Genomic DNA, 26,884 nt, shown 5'->3' with positions numbered 1-26,884 from the left:
AGAGGAGCAGACCAGGAGGGAACAAGACTACAGACAGAGGGAGCCAGAGGGGAGAACATAGGAGAACTTAAAGGACACATGAGGGCAAGGAACATCAAAACATGAGACACAAGACATGGAACATCAAAACATGAGACACAAGACATGGAACATCAAAACATGAGACACAAGACATGGAGAAAGCAAAACGAGACACAAGACATGGAGAAAGCAAAACCTAACACAAGACATGATACAAATATGTAAATCAAATACAAGAAGCCAAAAACCAGAAACAAGAACAAACAAAACAAGAGTCATGACAGAACCCCCCCCTTAAGGGACAGCTCCCAGATGTCCCTCAAGACATACATTTAAAGTCCAAATGAAGCCGGGAGGGTGGAGGGGGTCTGGAGGAGGGCCAGAGTCAAAGCCGGGAGGGTGGAGGGGGTCAGGACGAGGGCCAGAGTCAAAGCTGGGAGGGTGGAGGGGGTCAGGGGGAGGGCCAAGGTTCAAATAAACAAGGTGGAGGCGAGAACTGGGGCCCACTGGGAACCAGGGACGTGGACTGAGGCGCAGGTTGGAACCTGCTGGAGACCGGTGACCAAGGCGTAGGCGCTGTCTCAGACTCGCTGGAGGCCGGCGACGAAGGCGTAGATGCGGCCTTGAACTTGCCGGAGGGTGACGACGAAGGCGTAGGCGCGGCCTTGAACTCGCCGGAGGGCGACGACGAAGGCGTAGGCGCGGCCTTGAACTCGCCGGAGGGCGGCGACGAAGGCGTAGGCGCGGCCTTGAACTCGCCGGAGGGCGGCGACGAAGGCGTAGGCGCGGCCTGGAACTCGCCGGAGGGCGGCGACGAAGGCGTAGGCGCGGCCTGGAACTCGCCGGAGGGCGGCGACAAAGACATAGGAGTGGCCTGGAACTCACCGGAGGGCGGCGACGAAGACATAGGAGTGGCCTGGAACTCACTGGAATCCGGCGACGACAGCGAAGGCGAAGGTGCGGGCTGGAACCCCCTGGAGGCTGGTGGCGAAGGCGAAGGCGAAGGTGTGGGCTGGAACCCCCTGGAGGCTGGTAACGAAGGCGAAGGTGCGGGCTGGAACCCCCTGGAGGCTGTCGACGAAGGCGTGGGCTGAGACCCACTGAAGACCGGTGGCGAAGGTGTGGACGGAGACCCACTGGTGACCAGACCACTGGCTGGGAAACCCTCAAGGTTCTTGGCCGGACCACCGACGGAGTTTTGCCGGGAGCTGGTGGTCTGAGAGCCGATGAAGGGTCTCTGGCAACAAACGACCTTGGCCGGACCCCTGACCGAGGAGCAGACAGTGGACTTGGAGTGAGACTCGGCCGGGTCTCCGACCGAGGTGCAGGCACTGGGCTTGGCGTGGGACTCGGCCGGGCCTCCGACCGAGGAGCAGGCACAGGGCTTGGCGTGGGACTCGGCCGGGCCTCCGACCGAGGTGCAGGCACTGGACTTGGCGTGGGACTCGGCCGGGCCTCCGACCGAGGTGCAGACACTGGACTTGGCGTGGGACTCGGCCGGGCCTCCGACCGAGGTGCAGGCACTGGACTTGGCGTGGGACTCGGCCGGGCCTCCGACCGAGGTGCAGACACTGGACTTGGCGTGGGACTCGGCCGGGCCTCCGACCGAGGTGCAGGAGCAGGCGCTGGACCTGGCGTGGGACTCGGCCGGGCCTCCGACCGAGGTGCAGGAGCAGGCGCTGGACCTGGCGTGGGACTCGGCCGGGCCTCCGACCGAGGTGCAGGAGCAGGCGCTGGACCTGGCGTGGGCCTCGGCCGGTCCTCCGACCGAGGAGCAGGAACAGGCGCTGGACCTGGCGTGGGCCTCGGCCGGTCCTCCGACCGAGGAGCAGGAACAGGCGCTGGACCTGGCGTGGGCCTCGGCCGGTCCTCCGACCGAGGATCAGGAACAGGCGCTGGACCTGGCGTGGACCTCGGCCGGTCCTCCGACCGAGGTGCAGGTTCAGGCCTCGGCCGGGCCTCCGACCGAGGTGCAGGAACTGGCGCTGGACCTGGCGTGGGCCTCGGCCGATCCTCCGACCGAGGAGCAGGAACAGGCCCCGGCTGATCCTCTGACCGAGGTGCAGGAACCAGACGTGGCGTGGGCCTCGGCCGGTCCTCCGACCGAGGTGCAGGAACCAGACGTGGCGTGGGCCTCGGCCGGTCCTCCGACCGAGGTGCAGGAACAAGACGTGGCGTGGGCCTCGGCCGATCCTCCGACCGAGGTGCAGGAACAAGACGTGGCGTGGGCCTCGGCCGGTCCTCCGACCGAGGTGCAAGAACAAGACTTGGCGTGGGCCTCGGCCGGTCCTCCGACCGAGGTGCAGGTACAGGCCTCGGCCGGTCCTCCGACCGAGCTTCCAGCCCAGGCCTCGTCTGGACCGCCGACTGAAGACCACTGGCAGGCGTCGACCGGACCGCCGACTGGGGGCCACTGGCAGGTGTCGACCGGAACGCCGACTGGGGGCCACTGGCAGGTGTCGACCGGGTTGAGACTGAGGCCTGGACTGGGAGCTCGGCTGTGGCTGAGGCTGAGGCCTGGGCTGAGAGCTCGGCTGTGGCTGAGGCTGAGGCCTGGGCTGGAAGCTCAGCCGTGGCTGAGGCCTGGGCTGGAAGCTTAGCTGTGGCTGAGGCCTGGGCTGGAAGCTCGGCTGTGGCTGCGGCCTGGGCTGGAAGCTCGGCTGTGGCTGCGGCCTGGGCTAGGAGCTCGGCTGTGGCTGCCGCTTCCAAGGCCTTTCTGAGGTTATCTAGCACCGCTATCATCTGAGCGATCCAAGGGAGTTCCTTCATCCAAGGCCTAAAAAATAGTTCTTGGTCATAGTCCGCTATGGCCTTTAGCTTCTCCCCGGTGTCAGCCGGGCCACTCAGAATCTCCATCAGTTCGATCCCCAGCCTACAAATTACAACACTGTCTGGTTGGTCCATTTCCGGTCCAGTCATTCTGTCAGGTTGGGGTAAAAGGGATGTCTAGGAAAGGGAAAGGTGGACCCAAACGCAGTAAACAAAGTAGCAACTAAGAACAAGTCAAAGTAGCAAAGCAAAAAAAATAAAAAGTTCAAATCAATGTCAAAGTACAAAATCAAACAGAACAAAATACAAAATAAATCCAAAACCTACCAAACAGGATCATGAGCAAGGATCAGGAGCAAGGAGCAGACATAGAACATGAGACAGAATACAGCAAACAGAAACAATGACCAGACCAGGAGTGAGGGGAACACAGAGACTAAATACACAGACACTAATGACATGACGAGGAACAGGTGAGGAGAGAGGAGGAAGGAAGCCAGGTGAGATAATGAGGGGGAGGAGCACAGAGGAGCAGACCAGGAGGGAACAAGACTACAGACAGAGGGAGCCAGAGGGGAGAACATAGGAGAACTTAAAGGACACATGAGGGCAAGGAACATCAAAACATGAGACACAAGACATGGAACATCAAAACATGAGACACAAGACATGGAACATCAAAACATGAGACACAAGACATGGAGAAAGCAAAACGAGACACAAGACATGGAGAAAGCAAAACCTAACACAAGACATGATACAAATATGTAAATCAAATACAAGAAGCCAAAAACCAGAAACAAGAACAAACAAAACAAGAGTCATGACAAATACAGGTCATGGATGTGGTACGCATGGCAGAAATGCATCATGAACACCATTACACACCCATACAATACATAAAAAAAACACTCCCAAAAAATTATAGGTTGTCATGTTATTGGAATCCGCACATGCTCATATGTTATTATTAAAGGGTTACTGGTCACTGTAATTGTTCCACCTCTCCACACTGGGTGTGACAAGATCCCGTACAGCTGAAGCAAATATGAAGCTTCAGTTGTCTGAATTCTTACATATTGCCCCTTTAAGGTTATATTGTGGTCAAACCTAAATATCATATTCCTGGATAGTTTCAGTTTAACAAACAAAACTCATTATCACATACATGTATGTAACACTGTGATGCTGCCCTCTCACTGAAGTCACATAGTGCAGAAACATTCACACTGTTACAAGATTCTGAACCATCAAAATAATTTTGAAGTTCTTCTTTTAAGGTAAAAAATGTTGCTTCATATTACCGATGTTTGTTATGTTCTTTGTGTAACGCAAGGATGAAAAGAACCAGATCATCACCACGAACGCCTGGCTGCAGATGGTGAGTACGGTGAACGACAATTTATGATGTGATATTGATCTGTGTAGATCTTTTTGTATGCTCCCCATCGCTCGCAGCATCAGCCACACGGTATTGTCCCTGATGCTGGTTGGGTTTCGGCGTCACGATCATCGACACTTGAGAGGGACATTCGTACTTGATTGCAGATAACTTCATCTATCTGGTGCTAAAACGGACTGTGATATTTGTGTCTGTCAAGCCAAGACAGGTCAATTTTATTTCACAAATCAATTTGGCCTCAAAGTGTTTCGCTCTCTACCATTAAACCCTTGGTTTCATTAAGTTAAAACGCCCCCAAAACTTTAGCAGATCGTTCTTCTGGAACAAAAACACATGAGATAAGATAAAGTAAGATAATCCCTTATTGATCCCTTAGAGGGGAAATTTGGGTGTTGAAGCAACACAAGGACAGAATAAGTTCAGGTACTTAAACAGAGAAACTTAGAGAGAATAAATGATTAACCGTGCAAAGTAAGAATAGAATAATATAGAAACCATACAAGAGCAACTAAACACACAATGCAGAATGAGAGCCCGACCCTTGATTTTTTGGTCCAGTGTCAATACGATATTATAATAAGAACATATACATTAACATAATTTTGCAGTGACCCCCCGAATAAGGTCACTTGTTGCAAATATACATATGTAATGGAAGAAGGATATCTTTTAGATTTACAACTTCATTGTCCAGAGATTTAAATAATAAGTCCAAATACATTTTTCTGTGTATTGTTCTGTAAAAAAACTTTTGATATCAGTGAATATCAGATGACTTATAAGCCGATACTGAGACATCTGTGATAGGTCAATATCAGCGGATAATATCGACTGATCTACATATAGGTATCATCTCAAGCAAAGCTGACATAGTAGATGCCACATGCAAAAGAGTAGACCAATAATAATAGTATTATTAGTCTATAATAATAGTATAAAAGTAATAACAGTATGAAAACTTAGACTGACAGTGTGTGTCTCTTTTGTCTGTTTTTGTTCATGTGTAAAACCGTTGTTGTGCTTGTGTCTCCCAGCAGTGGTACGACCACTACCTCCAGTGGAACCAGTCAGAGTATCCTGGAGTAAAGAACCTCCGTTTCACTCCTGACCAGGTCTGGACCCCTGACATACTGCTTTACAACAGGTATGTGCCGCACATAAGCACACACACACACACACACACACACACACACACACACACACACACACACACACACACACACACATTCTCAGGGCTGCTGCTGCTGCAGAGCTCTAAATTGTCTCATCACTGTGCTGACTTCCTCCAGCGCTCATGATAAGTTCGATGCCACCTTTAAGACCAATGTGCTGGTAAACTCCAGTGGATTCTGTGAGTATCTGCCTCCAGGTACGTTTTTTTTTTTTTTTTTTTTTGTTAATTAATCAGCATCTTGTCCTCAAAACTAAACTATGTCTTCAGTCATTCTGCATCCATACAGAATTATTCAAGCTGCAGCAAATGAATTACTGCAATCCAATATTTTCCTCTTCACCTACCTCCAGATGGCTGCACCAACAACATTTTAATCAAGTTTCCCTTCATTACATCCTGGGATGATTTTACTTGACTTTGAAAAAATTGAAAAATTACTTGCCATTTTCCCCCTTTGCCCCTACCCCTGTGTGCATGACATTATGCTGTTTTAACAAAACCTGAAATATCAATACCAGCTACTCTCTCTGTTCATGAGTTCAGTTCCTTCTCGGGCTACAAAACTAACTTTGGCAAATCAGGAGGTATTTGGGAGATATTTCACACGCACACACACAGGCGCACACACAATACATACATACATTGTTGAAAGAGGGCAACTGAAGCACTATCTAACGCTCAGCAATGTGCAGTGAAGACAAACATGATTTACGTGACATTTACAGGTTGTTTTCTCCACATCATACACTACAACATGACATATAACTGATTGGTGATCTGTAGCACCACATACTGGACACAGGCAGTGTTATTTCATTGAAAAACATGCATGTGTGGCACATTTCACTGTAATTTGCCCTTTCATGTAAATTCCAAACCAACCAGCAGGGCATCGCAGGGAATCGAACCCCATCCCAGCACACACCAGGAGTAGCCAATACCAGTGCCTTTTGCTTTTTGGCCAAATATGATAAAGCAAAACCCACATTAACAACAGCATATGGCAGCATCACATAATATGTTAAAATGACATCTATAATTTGTTTTCTCATGAATTGATGAAAACTATGCAAATCATGTTGTTTGAAGCAATTGTTTAATAGGCCAGTTATTGCTTATTATTTGTACTCATGAATGCTGTTGTAATGTTGGAAAAAGAAACCTGATTTTGGCAGAGCAGTGAAGTTAGAATTTTACATTCTACAAACAGGGTATCTGCAGGTTGCAAGTCAAATTTAAGACTTTTTAAGACCATTTTGAACTGAACGATAACTTACGCAAAGTATATGAAAGTAAGGAAAAATGCAGTCCCTGAAATACTTTAAATATAACCAAATGTATTGCCATTCGCAAATCAAACAATGAAAAATGGAGTGAGTGAGTGTGTTGGGGTTATTATATTTTTAAAATTTAATCAGTCTTTCATTTTAATTTAGTTTTTCAGTTTGTTTTTGATTTCAGTTTAGTTTTAATAAGTTTAACAAGTGATTAAGAGTTTTAGTTTAGTTTTTATCTAGGAATTTAATTAAATTAAATTAACTATAATAACCCTGGTGCATGCAAACACACACACACACACACACACACACACTCAAAATCCAAAGCACCTCCGCTTTCAAAGTTGGAGATGAGCCAAAGATCAAATCAAATCAATTTTATTCACATAGACCAAAATCACAATCACATCGCCTCAATGGGCTTTACAATCTGTACAGTGAACGACATCCTCTGTCCTTAGACCCTCGACTCGAGTGAGGAAAAACTTGCCATGCTGATGGAAAAAAGACCCTTTTAACAGGGTAAGAAAAATGATGGAAGAAACCTCAGGAAGAGCCACAGAGGAGGGGTCCCTCTTCCAGGATGGACAGACGTGCAATAGATGGCGCGTGTACAGAAAAGTGCAACAAATCACAGTTTAAAAGTTACATTAACAGAATGTCTGATACAAATTATGTGTAAAGAGTGGAGACGACTGCACAGGACGAGGCATCACCAAGTGGCGACCTCCTGTCCGCCGTGGTGACCTAGAAGAGGACAGGCCACACAAGATAATTAGTAATAGACAGAGAGAGGCATCAAGATTTACAGAAATATAGATATGAGGAGATGCAACAGAGGACTTCTTCTTCTTCTTCCTCCTGGTGTCTTCTAAAAATCAAAGGACATAAAATATCTGAGCCTTACATCAAAATGCACAACAACTGAGACACAAGGAGAGTTGACTGTTACTTACCACATGTGGTTGAATCCTCAGATATGTTTGTGTTATCGCCAGCGTCGCTCACTGAGGACTCTGATGTCTTGTCCAGCACAGACTGAAAACTAAAAACACAAAAGAAAAGGTTATTCGTGTAAATGTCATCGCATCTTAAAGCTGCCACAAGGCACTTTTCAGTTTTGTTGATTCTGGCAGCTTTTTACGACCAAATCTTTACAATTGTTAACTACCTCCTGCGATCAAGATCTTAATCTAGCCATCGTGTGGATTGGATTTGGAAGTGGGTGAAAGATAAAAACAGATTGTGTTTTGGTTTTTTTAATCATCTTAGCAAACTTGAATGTCCTGATCTTCCAGCAACGTTGTGTTCTCGGCAGTCGCAGGCCGAACCAGAATCACACCTGAAGACAACTCACCTACATTTCAGCCTCAATTGCAGGGAATGTGCTGTATTTCTGTTTTAGGGCATTCAGGCAATATGGGGGCTTTTTCAAGCAAATACTGACATGTGTCATTGTCTGCAATCAGAGTTCTCCCAGAACGAATATTTTTTTTCAAAACACATTTCATGTTTGTTGGAAAAACCAGAGCACCTGGAGAAAACCAAACATGGGAGACTATGCAGACTGTGACAGTTTTGATTGAAAACCCCCCCAGAAGCCAATAAAGAAACCCTACACAGAACATTACACATCCCTAAACAATGGGGGAAACACGGCAGCTGAACCTCTTCCTCAACCAAGAGAGAACGCGTTGGAAGCAATTCTTCTTCTTCTTCTTTGTCCCGGTGTCTTCTAAAAATCAACGGACATAAAATATCTGAGCCTTACATCAAAATGCACAACAACTGAGACACAAGGAGAGTTGACTGTTACTTACCACATGTGGTTGAATCCTCAGATATGTTTGTGTTATCGCCTGTGTCGCTCACTGAAGACTCTGATGTCTTGTCCAGCACAGACTGAAAACTAAAAACACAAAAGAAAAGGTTATTCGTGAAAATATCATCGCATCTTAAAGCTGCCACAAGGCACTTTTCAGTTTTGTTGATTCTGGCAGCTTTTTACGACCAAATCTTTACAATTGTTAACTACCTCCTGCGATCAAGATCTTAATCTAGCCATCGTGTGGATTGGATTTGGAAGTGAGTGAAAGATAAAAACAACAGATTGTGTTTTTTTTTTTTTTATCATCTTAGCAAACTTGAATCTCCTGATCTTCCAGCAACGTTGTGTTCTCGGCAGTCGCAGGCCGAACCAGAATCACACCTGAAGACAACTCACCTACATTTCAGCCTCAATTGCAGGGAATGTGCTGTATTTCTGTTATAGGGCATTCAGGCAATATGGGGGGTTTTTTCAAGCAAATACTGACATGTGTCATTGTCTGCAATCAGAGTTCTCCCAGAACGAATATTTTTTTTCAAAACACATTTCATGTTTGTTGGAAAAACCAGAGCACCTGGAGAAAACCAAACATGGGAGACTATGCAGACTGTGACAGTTTTGATTGAAACCCCCCCCAGAAGCCAATAAAGAAACCCTACACAGAACATTACACATCCCTAAACAATGGGGGAAACACGGCAGCTGAACCTCTTCCTCAACCAAGAGAGAACGCGTTGGAAGCAATTCTTCTTCTTCTTCTTTGTCCCGGTGTCTTCTAAAAATCAAAGGACATAAAATATCTGAGCCTTACATCAAAATGCACAACAACTGAGACACAAGTAGAGTTGACTGTTACTTACCACATGTGGTTGAATCCTCGCATATCTTTGTGTTATCGCCTGTGTCGCTCACTGAGGACTCTGATGTCTTGTCCAGGACAGACTGAAAACTAAAAACACAAAAGAAAAGGTTATTCATGCAAATGTCATTGCATCTTAAAGCTGGTGGCTTTTTAGGACCAAATCTTTACAATCGTTAACTACCTCCTGCGATCAAGATCTTAATCTAGCTATCGTGTGGATTGGATTTGGAAGTGAGTGAAAGATAAAAGCAACAGATTGTGTTTTGTATTTTTTGTCATCTTACCTAACTTGAATCTCCTGATCTTCCAGCAGTGTTGTGTTCTCGGCTCTCGCAGGTGGAGTCTGGATCAGGACTGATGGGAGGATTTCAGGAGATGGAGTGCAGCCGTCTGGTTGGATGATACTGCTGTCTTCATCCGCCAGAGGAGCAGTAGCAGGCTCACTAACTGCACTCTCCTGGTCTTCCAGTGAGGTTGAGTTCTCGGCGGTCGCAGGCCGAACCAGAATCACACCTGATGGCAGAATTTCAGGAGATGGAGTGCAGCCGTCTGGTTGGATGACACTCCTGTCTTCATCCGCCAGAGGAGCGGTAGGAGGCTCACTAACTGCACTCTCCTGGTCTTCCAGTGAGGTTGAGTTCTCGGCGGTCGCAGGCCGAACCAGAATCGCACCTGATGGCAGAATTTCAGGAGATGGAGTGCAGCCGTCTGGTTGGATGATACTGCTGCTGTCCTTCAGTGGAGCGGCAAGAGGCTCACATTCAAAGTCCTCACTTGAACTTCTCAATGTCTTGAGTCCATCAGTCTGGACACTAAAAATAAAATCACACACACACACAGACAGACACACACACAGACAGACACAATTATCCTGTTATTGTCATGGCATCTGAAAGAATAATGTCAATTTCCTCTTGGATCTTGTTGACACTTACTTTGTGTAGTCTTTCGTGATGAATGGATGAGCGAGAACTTCACAGGGAGTGATCCTCTCCCAGTCAACCACTGTCAGCATAGCCTTCAGAAGCTCGATACACTGCTCTCGCTCTACAGCTTCAGTCTGGTTATTTTCTTCCAGACGCATCTAGTTAAGGAAACATTGGTCAAATTCACCATCAGTCAACTCATCCTCATGAACATAAAAAAGACAATCGACCATAGTGACAATGAACTTCACGCTTACTGCTTTCATATCATCCAGAGACTTGAACTGGTGGCTCTTTCTGGGTCTTTTCTTGCGAGCTTTTCTGTAATATTCAGAGGGAGTCTAAAAGAAGGATCAAATTGTTTGTATTAATGTTCCTCAAAATTAATCTGAATGATCAACTGTTGAGTGTTGTGAAATGTTAACATGTCAACAAGAAAACATACTAATAAAATATTAAATAAGTTCTGTAAAGGTCAGAGAGGGTTCATTGTGGTACCTTGATCCTCCAATGGTGGTAGTCAAGCGCTTTGAAGTAAATACAAGCACACTCACAGCCATTAAGATACCTTGCATTTGGCTCACCCAGGAGTTCAACAATGCTTTGCACCTACAGATTAAACAAAGTATTATATCAAAATATGCAAGAGGAAGCAAAATATTTTTCTGAGGAGGGCAGAGTAATGACCCACCCTGACTATAGATGTAGATGACTTACTATTTCGTATTCATTTTCTCCTGAGAACGGTTGACAGCCGCAGATCATCTGAAACATGGCACAGCCCAGGGTCCACATATCAGAGGCCTCAGTAAACTCACGGCCCCAAAAAATTTCTGGAGACCTGAATGTGGAAGGGAAAAATTACAGGGTGTTAACACTGTTATAATTTTTGCAAAGAGCATGTCACAGAGAGGAGGCACACAGCTGCTTCTTCATGGTAAAAACAGTACACTACTAAATCACTCTAGTATAATAATAACAATAGTCTACCATACCGAAAAATTAGTGGTTGGAAAGTCTGGCCTATCCTGACATCTGATGCATGCATGGCCAGACCAAAGTCTATCAGCTTGACTTCAAACGGCCGTCGTCTGTGATTCACCATCATAATGTTATCCAGTTTGACGTCAGTGTGGATCAGCTCGATCTCCTTCAGTGCCTTAAATGCTGTGGCCATCTGAAAGTACAAGGTTGGTAAGAATCTACAAAAGCCAAAAACTGAGTATTCAGTGCTTTGCTTTCCATCTGATGGTGCTGTGTTCATACCTGTTGGATGATGGTTCTGATGTCACTCAGAAGCATAGGGGCACAATCTGTCTTCTTAAAGTAGTCATGAAGGCTTATATCGAGCGACTCGAACACAAACGCCTTGCCGGAGCTGGTCGGAAAACAATCAATGTACTTGACAATGTTGTGTTTGTCAAGGTTGAGGCTCTTGATCATTTTCAGTTTGGAAATCTGGAGACACAGGAAAGTTTGACATGATTAGTCGTTTGCAGTTAGTTTATGTGTTAACGTGGGTGGAGTCAGGGAAAACTTGAAGAGTGCTGAAAGGCAGGCTAACCCAAATTTTATTAAGCAACTATTGCACAATTCTTTTTGCCAACATGCAGTTTACTGATGCCTAAGAGACTGAATTAAACGTTACCTTGATTAAAAAGGTATCGATAGGATAGGCTACCTCACAAATTCTAACAAGAATCTCTTGACCCCCTTACTATCTGACCAGTCCTCTCAATTAGGTAAGTTAACTTTTTTAATATAACTCAAAATGTCGGCATGTTGTATTTCTTTGGTTCTTTCTTGTATGCCCTTTATTATTCTTATTGTTATTATTATTAGGCTATCAATATTTTTAGTGGACAGGCTGCATGAGATGCCCTTGCACCATAGCCAATGTCTGGGTCTCAGGACTCCGCCAAACCCTAGCCCCTTTAGATGGAAAAGGCGGCACATTTGCAGCAAGGTAAAGGCTGCAATCTGCCGCCTTTTCTATCTAAAAGGGAGGACATAACCTGTAATATTCCTTCTTTTCCAAAAAGCCACCATTGGGGCAGGCATAAACATGTGACGTGATGTGAAGCACGAAGTTGGGCATGAACAGTGACGTGCAACATATGCGTCGGAAGAATTTTTGTGATACTAGGAATGTAACAGTCGTGGGTGTCAAGATAAACCACGGTAAAATTTTGTTGTTAGTATGAGACCGTGCGGGGTTAAGAAGTCGAAGGCTAGAGGTTGAGGGGTGGGGCGATGGTGTCACTGATATGATTCGCTGGCAACACAAGAGCGCAAGGGCAGCGTTTTCGGACTTTTCCACCGGGGTTCAAAAAAGTGCTTTTATGCGTTTACAGGATCCATGTAGACGATCAGCCAAAACATGTGCGTTTCCACACAATAGCGTTTCCATGTCAATGGCCCTTAAATCCTCGGACCTAGCCGCAAAAAGGACAGCCAAATTGGCGGCCCGGTGCCCAGTATAAAAACGCAACCGAGATCAGGTAGCTGGATTAGATTAAACTTGCCCCTTATTTTCTTTTCTCATTCGTGGCCTTTTTGGAGCCAAGTTGACGGAAATCTGTCATAGTGATGGAACACCTAAGTTCATGTAATATATTTTACACCTGTGAAAATTAAATCAACAAAGCTTCTCACCTCATGCATGGTTTGTTGGCACCGGCGTCTAGGCAACTTTATAGCCACAGTCTCACCAGTCTCCTCGTCCAAACATTTCACCACCTTTGAAAAGGCGCCCTCTCCAAGAAATTTCAGGAACGTATATCTTCTGGGGAGTTCGAAAAGGCGAGCAGCAACAGCTTTGGAAGGTGCCATCTCTCTCTTAGACTGTGGAAACAAAACAGGTGAAAAGAAGAAAAAGAAGTTACTTTGAAGGCCCATAACTATGTTTCAGATTTTGTGATAAATAGTTTATATTTATTTTGCTACCATCCAGTGGTTTCTTTCTCTTCTTTTATTTACTTAATATTCCACATTTCAGTGATCATCTGATCTGATCAGGTCTGGGGTCTAGGCATAATTAAGGGAATTTCCACTGAATGTTAATGTTGGGTACATTGTCGTTAAATTCAAGATAAATCTACTTTAACCTGTTAAGGAAAACCGTTCCAACAAAGGAAGACCCTTCACTAAGAAAGGGCGCTCCACAACGTTGTAAAAACTTTGCTAATAGTTTTAAGCATCAGATCTTAACAGTATGTACTCATGCCACACACTGTTGGAAAGCTGAGACTGTCGTGATTACCTCTGTGTTTCAACCTCTGTAACTCTGTGTCAGTATGTCATAGAATCACACTTTCACTTCTTAAAAAACTCGGTACTTGGTACCAAGCATATCCCTGAGTCTCAAACTATGTGGGAGCTGTCAAGCTTTTAATTTCAGTATGCCGTTTTGGAAAAAGAAGCTTAAAATGGGAGCGTTCACTAACAGGTTAAATAATCATCAGACTCTCTCTCTCTCTGTGACCTGTGATTGCCTGCAAATAACTCAACTGTCCTAAATATTATCAATTCATCTCAACTTTGTGACTTTTGAAACAGAAAAGGAGCTACTCACCTGTATCACAGTGGTTGAAGACTATTAATGTCTCTAGATCAGCTCTGGAGATATGCAAGCCAACTTAAGAAAAAGATCAGTACAGATCTCCGTCATTTAGAACTGTCCCACATGACAACGGTTGCTTTGATCCACCACCCTTCAAAGTCGCGCGCGCGCACACGCACAGTACCCATCTGCAGTCAAGATGGCCGACAGGGGCGCCGCCATATATCCAATCCATACCGGAAGTCCCTGGCGGAAGTTAATCACCAAAATAAAAGCTTTATAACTCGTACGTTTGCACCATAGACTGTGTGGTTTACAGGTAACATAATTATAAGCATTTTGTGCAGTTACCTGTTTATTGCAACGGTACAGTTGATTAGTTAATTGTCACGACTTTAGTCACAAGCTAGTTAGAAGCCTATAATAATCACCAAGTTATAATGTTAACATTTCATGGATTTAGCTTCAGTATCAACGTAATGAATACAAATGTGAATATCATGTTTGTGTGGTGGTGGGGGGCTTCACTCACTCACTGACTCACACACACACGCACACACACACACACACACACACACACACACACACACACACACACACACACACACACACACAATAGGACTGAAGAAAGACTAAGATTAAATAAACAGAATTCTCAAATTAGAGAATGAATAAAATGGTCAAAACAAATGCCATACTTACTATCACATTAGTATATGGTAGATATTATTTTTTATTGATTAATGTTTCATCATTTACAATTAATTTTGATTGTAAATATTAATATTACAGTTATTAAATGTGAATACAATGTTTGTATGTGTAAGTGTGTGTATGTGGGGGGCTGCTCACACATATCATTCATGCTAGAACTGAAAAATCATAAGGCCAACACTGTAAACCATTGGTAGTAATACAGTGTAAGGGCTATGTTGCCCAGATATTATGCAGGATCTTGTTTGCAGGAAGCTGTCATGCTCTCCCTGTCTCTAATGTATATGGCTGAGCCTGTCCACCAGAGGATGCCTTCATTAAACACAGTACAGACTACCCACACAGTGTTTGCTCAAAAGCATAGTAGGGAAGCTTAGCTAAAAACATCAGTCCTGCTGGTCGTCTCCTCACCTACCAGGGATCTTCAGGCATGAAGGGGCATCATGAGCGACACAGTGGCCCCAGACAAGTGTGACTGCAACAGAACGGGGAGTTCCTGGGTGTGGAGATGGGTTCATTTTCATGTGTAACAATGCATTTACTAACTATTCTATTAATTCTATTTTATTTCTGGAATACAGTTAAACACAACATTACACCATCATGCTGGCAACATTAATAACTCGACGTGGACTTTTTTGTGACAAACATTTTATTGTGTTCCAATGCTAAATATTCCAAAGTAGAAAAACAAACATCCAGCTCACATTTCATCACATGTTGCGAGTAAGTCCACGATAAAAATGAAAAACAAAAAGAGAGGAAAGGTAAACTGATGTGATGACAGATCAGTGGATATCAGGGAGTCTTCATGTACAGATGAGCAGAGGAGCATGAAGGATGAGTTTGAAGCTGCAGGTCACGGTATGCACAGCTTTCAGTATAGTGAGTGACTCTGACACACAGCATCTCCGTCCTCAGAGGAGTGTTCATTTTACTGCATTTCTCACCCACTCTGTCTCTCCGGCTCCCTCTCCCTCTCTCCTCCTCTCCCTTCTCTGCCACTGCCCGCGTCACACTCCTCTCCACTTGTTCTATCCAACATTTTCTTCCTGTCCATTTCCCGCCCTCTGTCTCTTTCTCACCCTCACCTCCCCTCCTCATTTCTCCCTCTTCCACTCGTTCTCTGTTCACACAGAGGAATGCAGTATGTGGCCGGCTGTGGCTCTGTGGCTGCTGATACTTGCGACTCTGCTGCGGGGTGAGTGACTTTCATCTGTGCTTGGAGTGAGACTGCGCTCGAACAAGTGTGTGTTTTTCTGCATGTGCTGTTTACTGCATGCCGCGATCTTGCATTGTCCTCTGTGGCTGATAAGCGTGCACGCAGCAGCTCACTCGGAGACTGGGAGAGAGTGTGCTGTTGTGCAGCCACAGGCAAAAAAATAGAATAAAATAAAAATTGATTGCTTTTTGTTAAGAGCAAGCAACAGCCTGTAATGTCTTTACAGCAGATAAGAATACTGATAGATAGATAGATAGATAGATAGATAGATAGATAGATAGATAGATAGATAGATAGATAGAAAAGGGTGATTATGAGGCTGCTGGTGGTCAGTTTACTATGATAGGACTTTATGGACACTCTGGACTATTAACCTGAATTATAGGCATACCATCTTTCAAGCCATATTGATATTAATTAAGGTCCAGTTAGTGAATTTAGATTTGACACCAAGCACATTAAACTCAGACCATTTAACACTCCCTCAGCGTATACCGCAGTTTATAAAGCGGTATGAACCGACATTGTGCAGCTATTTAAAGTACTTTTTGAAACTTACTCAGTGCGCCTCTCATATCCACCAGCGACTGCTCCCTGCACATCTAAGTGATTACCTCATGGAGAATGAATCAAGAGTGAATCGAAGTCCTTGCTGGAGTTATAGGGCGAAGACAGTCAGTTCCCCGCTCTCATCGTCGTGAGTGCTGTGTGTGTCTGTCTGGGGTGTTTCAGTGTTTAATGGCCTCACTATTTCCTACACGGGATGAAACCGACAGATTTTACGGCCGTGGAAAGACTTTGACTGTCTGCTGGCGATCAATCAGAGATGTAATTGATTAGGAGGAGCGGGCGTCTTTCTGTCTGCTCCCCCCTCTCCTTTCTTCCTGCCTTCCTTCCTTTCTCTCACACATTCTCATTCTTCTCGTGTCCCGTGTCGTCTACTCCACTAAAGACCTTCCATGTTCCTACCAGAGCGGCTCCATCTTTAAAACATAACCTTTCCCGTACTCCTAAAAGCTCAGCCTCTGTTGTACCTCCACCAGAGCATGTCTTGTTTCTCCCTCTCATCCACCTGGCCTACAATTTCTACACCACTTTTTTCTATCATCGTAATCACGCCGTTTTTCTGCAGGTGCTTCCTCTTCATTGCTTTTTCCAGGCATAGCCTTTCTCTTTGCAAGCGTCACCTTTTCTCTTTCTTTGTGAGAATCCTCTCCCCTCCATTAAACTCTGTCTCCCCCCCTCTCCCCCGTTCAGTGTCAGTGCAGGGTCCTCACCAGCGGTTCCTGCTCAGGGAGCTGTTGAGGGACTACAATCCCATGGAGAGGCCGGTGGCCAACGACTCCCAGACGCTCACCGTTCAGTTCTCCTTCACTCTAATACAGGTCATGGATGTGGTACGCATGGCAGAAATGCATCATGAACACCATTACACACCCATACAATACATAAAAAAAACACTCCCAAAAAATTATAGGTTCTCATGTTATTGGAATCCGCACATGCTCATATGTTATTATTAAAGGGTTACTGGTCACTGTAATCGTTCCACCTCTCCACACTGGGTGTGACAAGATCCCGTACAGCTGAAGCAAATATGAAGCTTCAGTTGTCTGAATTCTTACATATTGCCCCTTTAAGGTTACATTGTGGTCAAACCTAAATATCAAATTCCTGGATAGTTTCAGTTTAACAAACAAAACTCATTATCACATACATGTATGTAACACTGTGATGCCGCCCTCTCACTGAAGTCACATAGTGCAGAAACATTCACACTGTTACAAGATTCTGAACCATCAAAATAATTTTGAAGCTCTTCTTTTAAGGTAAAAAATGTTGCTTCATATTACCGATGTTTGTTATGTTCTTTGTGTAACGCAAGGATGAAAAGAACCAGATCATCACCACGAACGCCTGGCTGCAGATGGTGAGTACGGTGAACGACAATTTATGATGTGATATTGATCTGTGTAGATCTTTTTGTATGCTCCCCATCGCTCGCAGCATCAGCCACATGGTATTGTCCCTGATGCTGGTTGGGTTTCGGCGTCACAATCATCGACACTTGAGAGGGACATTCGTACTTGATTGCAGATAACTTCATCTATCTGACGCTAAAACGGACCGTGATATTTGTGTCTGTCAAGCCAAGGCAGGTCAATTTTATTTCACAAATCAATTTGGCCTCAAAGTGCTTCGCTCTCTACCATTAAACCCTCGGTTTCATTAAGTTAAAACGCCCCCAAAACTTTAGCAGATCGTTCTTCTGGAACAAAAACACATGAGATAAGATAAAGTAAGATAATCCCTTATTGATCCCTTAGAGGGGAATTTTGGGTGTTGAAGCAACACAAGGACAGAATAAGTTCAGGTACTTAAACAGAGAAACTTAGAGAGAATAAATGATTAACCGTGCAAAGTAAGAATAGAATAATATAGAAACCATACAAGAGCAACTAAACACACAATGCAGAATGAGAGCCCGACCCTTGATTTTTTGGTCCAGTGACAATACGATATTATAATAAGAACATATACATTAACATAATTTTGCAGTGACCCCCCGAATTAGGTCACTTGTTGCAAATATACATATGTAATGGAAGAAGGATATCTTTTAGATTTTCAACTTCATTGTCCAGAGATTTAAATAAGTCCAAGTACATTTTTCTGTGTATTGTTCTGTAAAAAAACTTTTGATATCAGTGAATATCAGATGACTTATAAGCCGATACTGAGACATCTGTGATAGGTCAATATCAGCGGATAATATCGACTGATCTACATATGAGTATCATCTCAAGCAAAGCTGACATAGTAGATGCCACATGCAAAAGAGTAGACCAATAATAATAGTATTATTAGTCTATAATAATAGTATAAAAGTAATAACAGTATGAAAACTTAGGCTGACAGTGTGTGTCTCTTTTGTCTGTTTTTGTTCATGTGTAAAACCGTTGTTGTGCTTGTGTCTCCCAGCAGTGGTACGACCACTACCTCCAGTGGAACCAGTCAGAGTATCCTGGAGTAAAGAACCTCCGTTTCACTCCTGACCAGGTCTGGACCCCTGACATACTGCTTTACAACAGGTATGTGCCGCACATAAGCACACACACACACACACACACACACACACACACACACACACACACACACACACACACACACACACACACACACACACACACATTCTCAGGGCTGCTGCTGCCGCAGAGCTCTAAATTGTCTCATCACTGTGCTGACTTCCTCCAGCGCTCATGATAAGTTCGATGCCACCTTTAAGACCAATGTGCTGGTAAACTCCAGTGGATTCTGTGAGTATCTGCCTCCAGGTACGTTTGTTTTTTTTTTTTGTTAATTAATCAGCATCTTGTCCTCAAAACTAAACTATGTCTTCAGTCATTCTGCATCCATACAGAATTATTCAAGATGCAGCAAATGAATTACTGCAATCCAATATTTTCCTCTTCACCTACCTCCAGATGGCTGCACCAACAACATTTTAATCAAGTTTCCCTTCATTACATCCTGGGATGATTTTACTTGACTTTGAAAAAATTGAAAAATTACTTGCCATTTTCCCCCTTTGCCTTTCAAGGAATATTTATCAGCACTTGCAACGTAGACGTGCGATGGTTTCCATTTGACATCCAGCGCTGCGAACTGAAGTTTGGCTCCTGGACATTTGATGGCTGGCTGCTGGACATCCAGATGAAGGAGGCAGATGTGTCAGGATACATGCCCAACGGAGAGTGGGACCTGCTGGGTAAGACCAGGTTGTTGAGGCCCTGGATAACAAACATGGTTGCTTAGGAACAATGCTCACATAATTGCTGTGCAGCACTGTATCTGACCTGTGAAGACCTGAAAATTGATTGGATTAATATAAATAGATGTTTAGAGGTTTAATGCAAATGCGGCCTCATTACACTGTAAGCCTTGATGTTTTTATAAACTTATAACTGGGAATATATAGTTTATCAGAGACAGGCAGTTACCAACCTTGACTTTCATAAAATATAATCCAAGTTTCAGCTTTCAGCTTTCAGCTTTTTCAATCACATCTTTTTATGATTCTGCTCCTGGCATTTCACAGCTCTATACATCCCATTCCCCTTTCACTCAGTCACAAATATTCAATGGTTGTAACACATTACACTCAGTTTTATTGAGTTCTTAAGAATCTCTATGTGCTGCCTTCTTGCCCTCTCAGCCCTCACTGGTGTTTTCTGCATTAAAATGTCATCTGTGTCTTCCGGCAGAGGTCCCTGGAGGTCGTCATGAAGTTTTCTACGACTGCTGCGCAGAGCCCTACCCGGATGTTACCTTTGTGGTGACTTTACGAAGGAGGACCTTGTTTTACGCCCTCAACCTCCTCATCCCTTGTGTGCTCCTCTCATCCATGACTTTGCTGGTCTTCCTGCTCCCTGCCAACTCAGGAGAGAAGATCAGCCTGGGTGAGGACTAATAAGAGGGCGTGGAGAGGGACAGGGTTGACAGATGTTTTTTTTTCCAGTAAGAGAGTTTGAATATGAGAAAACAGGGGGAGAAAAATATATTTCCTGGGCTTTTTTAGTATTTCTCTCACAATCTGTCTGTCAATATTGCTAGAAAAACCTTCAGTCAGCTATGCAAAGCTTTGAACGGTGTCAAGAGGGCTGAAAGTGAGGGAGGAAGAGTCAGAGAGAAGTCAAAGTCCGATAAGGCAGAGGGACAATGAGACTAAAAGAGTAAAATCTAATGAGTTTTCCTACAAGTGTAAGAAAGACAGATGATAGTGGCGAGAAGTCAAGTGCAACAAACCGAATATTCTGTTCCACCCAGTGTACTCATGTACTTTCTTCTTCCTTTCTTTGCAACCCACTGCTCCCTGGTGTCTTGCGTCTGCCTCCAGGCATCACGGTTCTGCTTTCTCTGACTGTCTTCATGCTGATGGTTGCAGAGATTATGCCCGCTACATCAGATTCTGTTCCCCTGATCGGTCAGTGTCTTTCGCTCCGTGCACATGTGTGTTTCTGTGGGTTTTGAGGGAGGAACTGACAGTGACTGTTAGCGCCCCTGTGAGTGAAATGTGCTCCCCTCCTGTACGTCTCAGGTCAGTACTTTGCCAGCACCATGGTGATTGTTGGGATGTCAGTCGTAGCCACAGTCATCGTCCTTCAGTTCCATCACCACAACCCCAACAATGGACAAATGCCCCGCTGGGTGAGTTTAAATATTTGAGGTTCAAGGTTGATTCATTTGTCATATTTTTACTTATTATTTACAATCAGTTGTCCCTTTATGCCAAAACACAACCTGAAGACATAAGCTGTGACAGGTTCTCTGGGAACCTAAAACTGTTCATCCGATCCACCTCACCTCCACTGAAGCAGAAAGGCGTGACTGTCAGCTTCTTGGTTTTGCTGACTTTGAGAGGAAGGGTGGTTTCAGTGCACAGCCCCACAATACTGTAGATTTCTTCTCATGGTTGTTTTCTAATCCTGCTGATGATGTTGCTGTAGCCTACAAACTTCCCATTTTCTTGATGTTTGTACAGTGCACAGTGTAAACAGGAGGGGGCTGAGCACACAGCCCTGGGGGGCTCCAATGTTCAGAACAAACCTGGAGGAGGTGCGACTGTCAGTCTGAACTGCCTGCGGTCTGTTGTTCAGTTGCAGATTGTGGTACTCGAGTACAGAGTGCTAAATTTCATTGTTTCAGGACAAAATTTTGTCGAATGCTGAGCTGAAATCAAACAGCATTCTGATGTTGGGGTTATTATTGTCAAGTGTTATTTTCAAGGTTTAAAACTAGTAATAAAAGATTAGAAGGTGACAATTATTGAAAGTTGTACGTAGTATATTTAGCTTTATCTGCAGTGACAACAAAAGGGCTGTTCATGCCTACTTTAAATGCCATTAACAGGCCATAAGATAGAAGAGAAGACAAAATAAGAGATTACAGATTTGAATAATTAGAAGAAGAAGACGACATATCTAGACTTCTTAAGACTTATTAAGTGGGCTTAATAGGGAATTTTATTGAACACTCTTCTGTGTCAAATGTCAAAAACAATATTCAACACAAACAAACAAACAAACAAACAAACAAACAAACAAACAAAAAACCACACCCACACAGTATCATTGTCCTGTCAATTGTTCTCTGGGCTTTCTGCTCTCCCGGTGTTTTTATCCACTCATTACCCTCCCCCGTGTTTTCTCCACCTTACCCCACCTGCACCTCATCCCTCCGCCAGTTTAGTTCGTATTTAAGCGCAATCTTTAGTTAGTCTTTGTTGAGTCATCTGTTGATATTCTCTGAGCCTGCTATTGTGTTTCACTGTTCCTTATGTTCAGTTGTTTTTTTCCCTGTTCCTGTGATTCATTGTGAAAAAAACTTCATCTCAACTTGATCTTCCTGCCTTCATTTGGGTCCACCTTCTCTGCACCAGTGTGATTCACAGTACAATGACTTGCAGAAAGAAACTTGAAAAGACAGGATTAAAACTCAGGGGTTCAACCAACTGGATAAAATAAACAGGATGAATCAAGATCATTATTGTGGCCAATAATGAGGCTATAATGAGGCTTGTGGCTGTAAGTGGCTAAGATGTCACTGCTCGATCTCAGAGGGTGTGAAGCTTCATTAGGACTAACACTTCATTTAATACAGCTATGTACCTGATCATGCAGTGCTTCGAATAGTTAACAGTCGAGTTGTTTAATCAATTCAGAAATTAAAAGCCTTGGGGCTGACTTTTCTTTCTTTTTTATTAACCCAGGTCAACAGTTCATTTGCAGTAATGTAAATAAATATGATAAAATAAAGGCTTGTATGACATTTTTTTTTAAACAAGCAACACAGTGATTAGCGTAGGCGGGGATAAAATGTTATATCAAGATTTATAGCAGGAGCTGGGTGTGCTTGTACTTGCTCAGCAATATGTTGAAGGCCAATAAAAGAAATCTTGTGCCCTTGTGTGCCAGGTGCACTTGGTTCTGCTGCAGTGGGTTCCCTGGTTCCTGCGGATGAAGCGTCCAGGAGAGGGAGCAGAACCGACTCTTTCCGGAAGCCAGGCAGACTCTCAGAGCAAGACCCTGTCCTCTCCCACCACAACCACCACCACCACCACCATCCCCACGCCGGTGCCCTCCATCCTCCCCCAGAGCCTCAACTCCCTGCAGGCCAGCCTGGCTCAGCTCAACCACCCTCTGTCACACCCTCTGTCCCTCCGGTCCAATCCTCAGCCTGTAATCCATCCTAATCCCGGCCACAGAGATCCAAGCCCCAATCCACACCCGCAGCCCAACGGTCATCTGCTTTACATGGGCTTCCAGACCTTCCAGACCACGGCAGAGCTGGACCCAAATCAGAGAAGCAGAGCCACAAGTTACGGGAGGGTTAACAGTGGACTAGGTGGAGGAGAAGGAGAGGGATCCACAGCAGGAGGAGGAGGACCAGCTGGAGATACACCTATCCATCACCACCTCCCATCTTCCAAGTTTGGGAGCTCCCCACAGGAAACTCAAGTGTCCCCAGATCCGGATCAATCGACCACATCCTCTGGACCCTGCGGTCTGGAGGCTGTGGCAGGAGCAGGGAGATCGGCTGCCTTACATACCCACAGCAGTGTGATTCGATCTGTGGCAGTAGACAGCCAGCTGCAGGCTCTCCTGGCGGAGGTGCAGTTCTTAGTCGAACGTGTTAGGGAGCAGGACCGGCAGCTCAGCTTGGCAGAGCAGTGGCAGTTTGCCGCTGCTGTCATCGACCGCCTGTTCCTGGTGGGATTCAGTGTATTCAACATCATCTGCACCATCGCTATTCTCATGGCTGCACCCAACTTTGGAGAAGCACTGTCAAAAGACTTCCTCTGACAGACCAAAAGCAGAGAGATCAGAGAGAGCGGGGGGACGTTGAGGAATAACGCAGATTAAGATTTACTGGAAGCACAATTGCTGTTAATGACACTGAGACATAAAACAGCAAATATTTCCTTTGCAGCAAGGAAGGATGGACTGTGGCACATGGTGCGATTCTTTTCTCTTAACTTGAAAGTCTGCCATTTTCCATGGTGGAGTAAACCGAATCATGTTCACATTCACATTCTTTCGCAACAACAGTTGAGTAAGAAGTGAAAGGTTTTTTGGAATAGTTTTGTGAATGAAACTGCATGACTTTATTAAATTTATTATAAAATATTTGTACCGCCGTCTTGAGATGCTACATTTAGATGCTCTGTAGAAAAACTGGACACTGATATGCTGCTTCTGAAACAATTACACTCATGCAGGATTAACATCATAGTTTACACTTTTCGAGTTACTCACCTTTAAAAACACTAAAAGTGTTTACAGGTGCTCAGCCACTTATCGGTGGAAAATGTTCCTGACGATAGACCAGAGTTCCTGTGTGCTCTTCCTCAAATAAAGTTAAATATGCACTAATTTGCACACATTTCTCGAATAAATATCCATGTTTCATTTTGCTGATGTATTGGTGTCGAAGGTTTTTGGTATTTTGGAAGTTTTCTCTCCACCAGTCCAAAAAGACATGTTATAAGGATGTATATGTTTAGGAGCAAGATATCTCAAAATCTAAATCTAAATCTTAATTTAAGATTATTCCCAAGTTTCTCTACTTTTAATAGGAATGTAAAAGTCACTGCGATCGGTATCTTTCCACACGAGCACCCCGTTCCTGATTAAAAACAGAAAAAGAAGAATCCTTATCACAATAATACAGCCAGGACATCATCCGTGTAATGGGATGATGACATTGGTGATTCGCTTCTGCAGCAACTTTATCAATCACATTAGCTTTATTATATACTGCAGTGAGTGCAGTGAAGCAGGAAACTCATATTCTGAGAAAAAAAAATGCTGCATACTGCAACAGGGATCTTTTTTTCCCCTTTGCAAGTCAGTTTTCTATAAATCTAAACTGTGCATTAACATGATATCTGAGCTGATGGGGGGGCGGGGGTTGGGTGAAGTGCTGTCTCTTGTTTTTCTGAATGTGGAGTTCACTTTTACAGTCGCAGCTTGAAGAATATATTTTCAAAAAGCCCAGGTTTATATCCACTCACATTCTTGTATGTGCATAAAACTGTCAACTCTATGACCCTGGTGTCGGAGACTAGAATGCCAATAGGCTGTTACAGACCGAGCTGTAACCATTACGAAATAAATTGTCTGGTCTTTTGTACTCTCCAGACGTGCATCATATGTTTAATTCTCTGGCTCCCCTGCCTTTCGGTCAAAGTTTTCGAAGGATCGAAGTTTAAAATAGGATGCGGAGGCAGGAAACAGCACAAGTAAAGGAGGGGTGTGGAGGTGGGGGGAGGGAAGATGAAGGTAATGAAACGTGGCAATAAAGAGGGCAAAAGGAGGAAAGAGACAGACAGAGAGATGGAAGGGAGGACTATGCAGAGGCACAGAGACGGAGGGGGAAGCATAGTGAGGGGGAACACCGAAAGAAGGCGGTTCGCATGGTTGAGAGAAACAGAGGAGGCAGGAAAAAAATGTGCTGAGAAGGCGAATAGGAGCCGATAAAGTTTTTAACTGATTGCTCATTAATGAGAGAGGGAGGGGTGGCGGAGGGAGAAGGAAGGAGGAGGAGGAGAGGAGTGAATCCCTCTTCCTCCCCCTCCTCCCCCTCTGGGATGCTGCTGCTGCTAAACTGTACTTAGACCAGCATTTAGGGGTGACTGGACATATATTCTCAATTGGCAAAGGGCGTCTTTATGAAGATTTATTAGAGGGATTTTGGCAAACACACTCCTGTGTAAAATGATTGACGATGAAATAATGCAAACACTTTATGGATGATTGAATTTGGCTAATTGGTGTCTTGGCACGGCTGTACTCAAAGCTTCAGCACTGAGGCTTTTCATTTGGCTTTCAACTTTTTTTTTCCACTCACAGTACAGTATGAGGCAGGCAGGGTAGTTCACTACTGGAGCATCTCACAGTGCGTTTCAATGGCCTACTGAGCTCCTTTTGTCTTTGTGGCTGCCGGGGCTGCTGCCTAACACAGCTGAGCAATGCAATTCTGCACGGGTAATAAATCTAAGATACTCTCCCCCTGCGGTGACATCCACCTGCTTGCTGTTGACAGCTCATGCGGAGCCGTTTGTTCAGGGGAGAAGCAAACTGAGTCACACAGAACAGAGGGGACTGATGCGGCGAGCGGGAGAGTGGGATGCAGAAAGTGTGTTTGTCATTAAGGGGGCCACTGCAATGTGTGGCTACAGATGTCGCACAAATTCGCACTCACATCCACGGACACGTGAAGCAGCACAACCACGGACCCACTCACACATTAAGTGGTAACGTGAGGACCCTGCTGCAGACCTAATGCAGTAACCACACATTCTCCCTTCTCTTCCTCTCTCTCTTTCTCTGCTGTTCTATTCCACCACTGCGAGGGGACAATATATAAGGAGGGGAATAATGGTTGATATTTAATATGGTGTGTTTTATTGGTTTAATCAATTCAGAAATGTCAAAGAACTGGGGAAATCTGAAAGGGAACTGCAGTATTTTCTTAGTTAACCGACTTATTTCTAGTCAGTCAGCTCATCCTACTTTAAAAGTGAAGAAGAGGACATTGCAGGCAGGTTGCCAGATTTTCCACAGACAATCAAAATCCTCTAGACTTGCATATCTTTGCAAAATAGGAGGGGGTGAAAGAAAACCAGCACAGAGAACCACACATGCTGCCTGCAAATGTACTTTAAGAACCAAGCGAGTCACTATGATGCTCCTATCTGAAAGGTGCAAGAAATCTGAATCAGAAGTGGAAATCTTCATTGACTGAATAAACTGAATAAACAAACCGCCCTCAAAGGACAACACAATTTCCATACTGTTTTACTTTAAGTTTTTATTTGCAGGATGTAAGTAGCCACCTTTCTAGTTTAAAACATTGTTATTACCTCATCAGTATTCTAAATATTATCTGTCTGAGTTTTACAAAACTACATAGTGCATAGTAAAAGCACAAAATGCCCTCTCTGGTGCCAGCGTTTAGTTTGTCCGCTCAGGGATACTGTAGAAACATGGTGGTGCAACTAGCAGACTCAGTGGAAGAGGAGCTGCTCCCTCTGTAGATATAAAAGACTCATTCTAAGCGAATAAA

General features: G+C 44.5%; 3 protein-coding genes across 16 annotated transcripts; 2 read left to right on the top strand and 1 right to left on the bottom strand.

Annotated features, from left to right (window-relative positions):
- The first annotated feature begins 3,525 nt into the window (after positions 1-3,525).
- On the top strand, positions 3,526-5,930 carry LOC119005742 (neuronal acetylcholine receptor subunit alpha-7-like). The gene is made up of 4 exons (XM_037073632.1): positions 3,526-3,638; positions 4,127-4,171; positions 5,227-5,336; positions 5,482-5,930. The coding sequence occupies exons 1-4, from the start codon at positions 3,630-3,632 to the stop codon at positions 5,594-5,596; spliced, it is 279 nt and encodes a 92-aa protein (XP_036929527.1). The 5' UTR covers positions 3,526-3,629; the 3' UTR covers positions 5,597-5,930.
- Positions 5,931-7,265: 1,335 nt separating this feature from the next.
- LOC119005740 (homeodomain-interacting protein kinase 1-like) lies at positions 7,266-13,985 on the bottom strand. 5 transcript variants are annotated; one of them, XM_037073624.1, is made up of 11 exons: positions 13,834-13,985; positions 12,915-13,103; positions 11,526-11,717; positions 11,255-11,436; positions 10,977-11,100; positions 10,758-10,868; positions 10,517-10,600; positions 10,269-10,417; positions 9,618-10,145; positions 9,332-9,420; positions 7,266-7,514 (listed from the first exon to the last, which is right to left on the bottom strand). In XM_037073624.1, the coding sequence occupies exons 2-11, from the start codon at positions 13,089-13,091 to the stop codon at positions 7,294-7,296; spliced, it is 1,857 nt and encodes a 618-aa protein (XP_036929519.1). In that variant the 5' UTR covers positions 13,092-13,103; positions 13,834-13,985; the 3' UTR covers positions 7,266-7,293. The 5 variants fall into 5 exon arrangements, with proteins under 5 accessions (XP_036929519.1, XP_036929521.1, XP_036929522.1 ...); XM_037073626.1 differs by lacking the exon at positions 13,834-13,985 and adding an exon at positions 13,522-13,827; XM_037073627.1 differs by lacking the exon at positions 13,834-13,985 and having other exon boundaries at positions 9,618-9,700; positions 9,860-10,145; positions 12,915-13,513.
- A 172-nt stretch (positions 13,986-14,157) lies between these two features.
- Positions 14,158-25,110, top strand: LOC119005738 (neuronal acetylcholine receptor subunit alpha-7-like). 10 transcript variants are annotated; one of them, XM_037073619.1, is made up of 12 exons: positions 14,158-15,061; positions 15,674-15,736; positions 16,342-16,454; positions 17,015-17,154; positions 17,643-17,687; positions 18,740-18,849; positions 19,013-19,092; positions 19,359-19,526; positions 20,023-20,217; positions 20,655-20,741; positions 20,856-20,965; positions 22,732-25,110. In XM_037073619.1, the coding sequence occupies exons 4-12, from the start codon at positions 17,077-17,079 to the stop codon at positions 23,617-23,619; spliced, it is 1,761 nt and encodes a 586-aa protein (XP_036929514.1). In that variant the 5' UTR covers positions 14,158-15,061; positions 15,674-15,736; positions 16,342-16,454; positions 17,015-17,076; the 3' UTR covers positions 23,620-25,110. The 10 variants fall into 10 exon arrangements, with proteins under 10 accessions (XP_036929514.1, XP_036929511.1, XP_036929517.1 ...); XM_037073616.1 differs by lacking the exon at positions 16,342-16,454; XM_037073617.1 differs by lacking the exon at positions 14,158-15,061 and having other exon boundaries at positions 15,612-15,736.
- Positions 25,111-26,884: the final 1,774 nt, after the last annotated feature.

The sequence above is a fragment of the Acanthopagrus latus genome, chromosome 17 (genome assembly GCF_904848185.1).
Source record: "Acanthopagrus latus isolate v.2019 chromosome 17, fAcaLat1.1, whole genome shotgun sequence".
NCBI classification, from domain to species: Eukaryota; Metazoa; Chordata; class Actinopteri; order Spariformes; family Sparidae; genus Acanthopagrus; species Acanthopagrus latus.
The sequence above is the reverse complement of the archived record's forward strand: the minus strand, read 5'-3'. Positions and strand labels throughout refer to the sequence as shown.

What these genes read in the sequence shown, in the direction of transcription:
- LOC119005738 (XM_037073613.1), top strand. Translation starts at nt 15,376, where the DNA reads ATGAGTTTGAAGCTGCAGGTCACGGTATGCACAGCTTTCAGTATAGTG. An exon ending in CTGTGAGTATCTGCCTCCAG is followed by an intron (nt 19,093 to 19,358) that starts GTACGTTTGTTT and finishes TTGCCTTTCAAG; the next exon opens with GAATATTTATCAGCACTTGC. An exon ending in AGGAGAGAAGATCAGCCTGG is followed by an intron (nt 20,218 to 20,654) that starts GTGAGGACTAAT and finishes GTCTGCCTCCAG; the next exon opens with GCATCACGGTTCTGCTTTCT.
- LOC119005742 (XM_037073632.1), top strand. An exon ending in CGAACGCCTGGCTGCAGATG is followed by an intron (nt 4,172 to 5,226) that starts GTGAGTACGGTG and finishes TGTGTCTCCCAG; the next exon opens with CAGTGGTACGACCACTACCT. An exon ending in GACATACTGCTTTACAACAG is followed by an intron (nt 5,337 to 5,481) that starts GTATGTGCCGCA and finishes GACTTCCTCCAG; the next exon opens with CGCTCATGATAAGTTCGATG.
- LOC119005740 (XM_037073623.1), bottom strand. Translation starts at nt 13,157, where the DNA reads ATGGGCCTTCAAAGTAACTTCTTTTTCTTCTTTTCACCTGTTTTGTTT. An exon ending in GCCAACAAACCATGCATGAG is followed by an intron (nt 11,718 to 12,914) that starts GTGAGAAGCTTT and finishes CTGTGTCTCCAG; the next exon opens with ATTTCCAAACTGAAAATGAT. An exon ending in TCAGAACCATCATCCAACAG is followed by an intron (nt 11,437 to 11,525) that starts GTATGAACACAG and finishes TTGTACTTTCAG; the next exon opens with ATGGCCACAGCATTTAAGGC.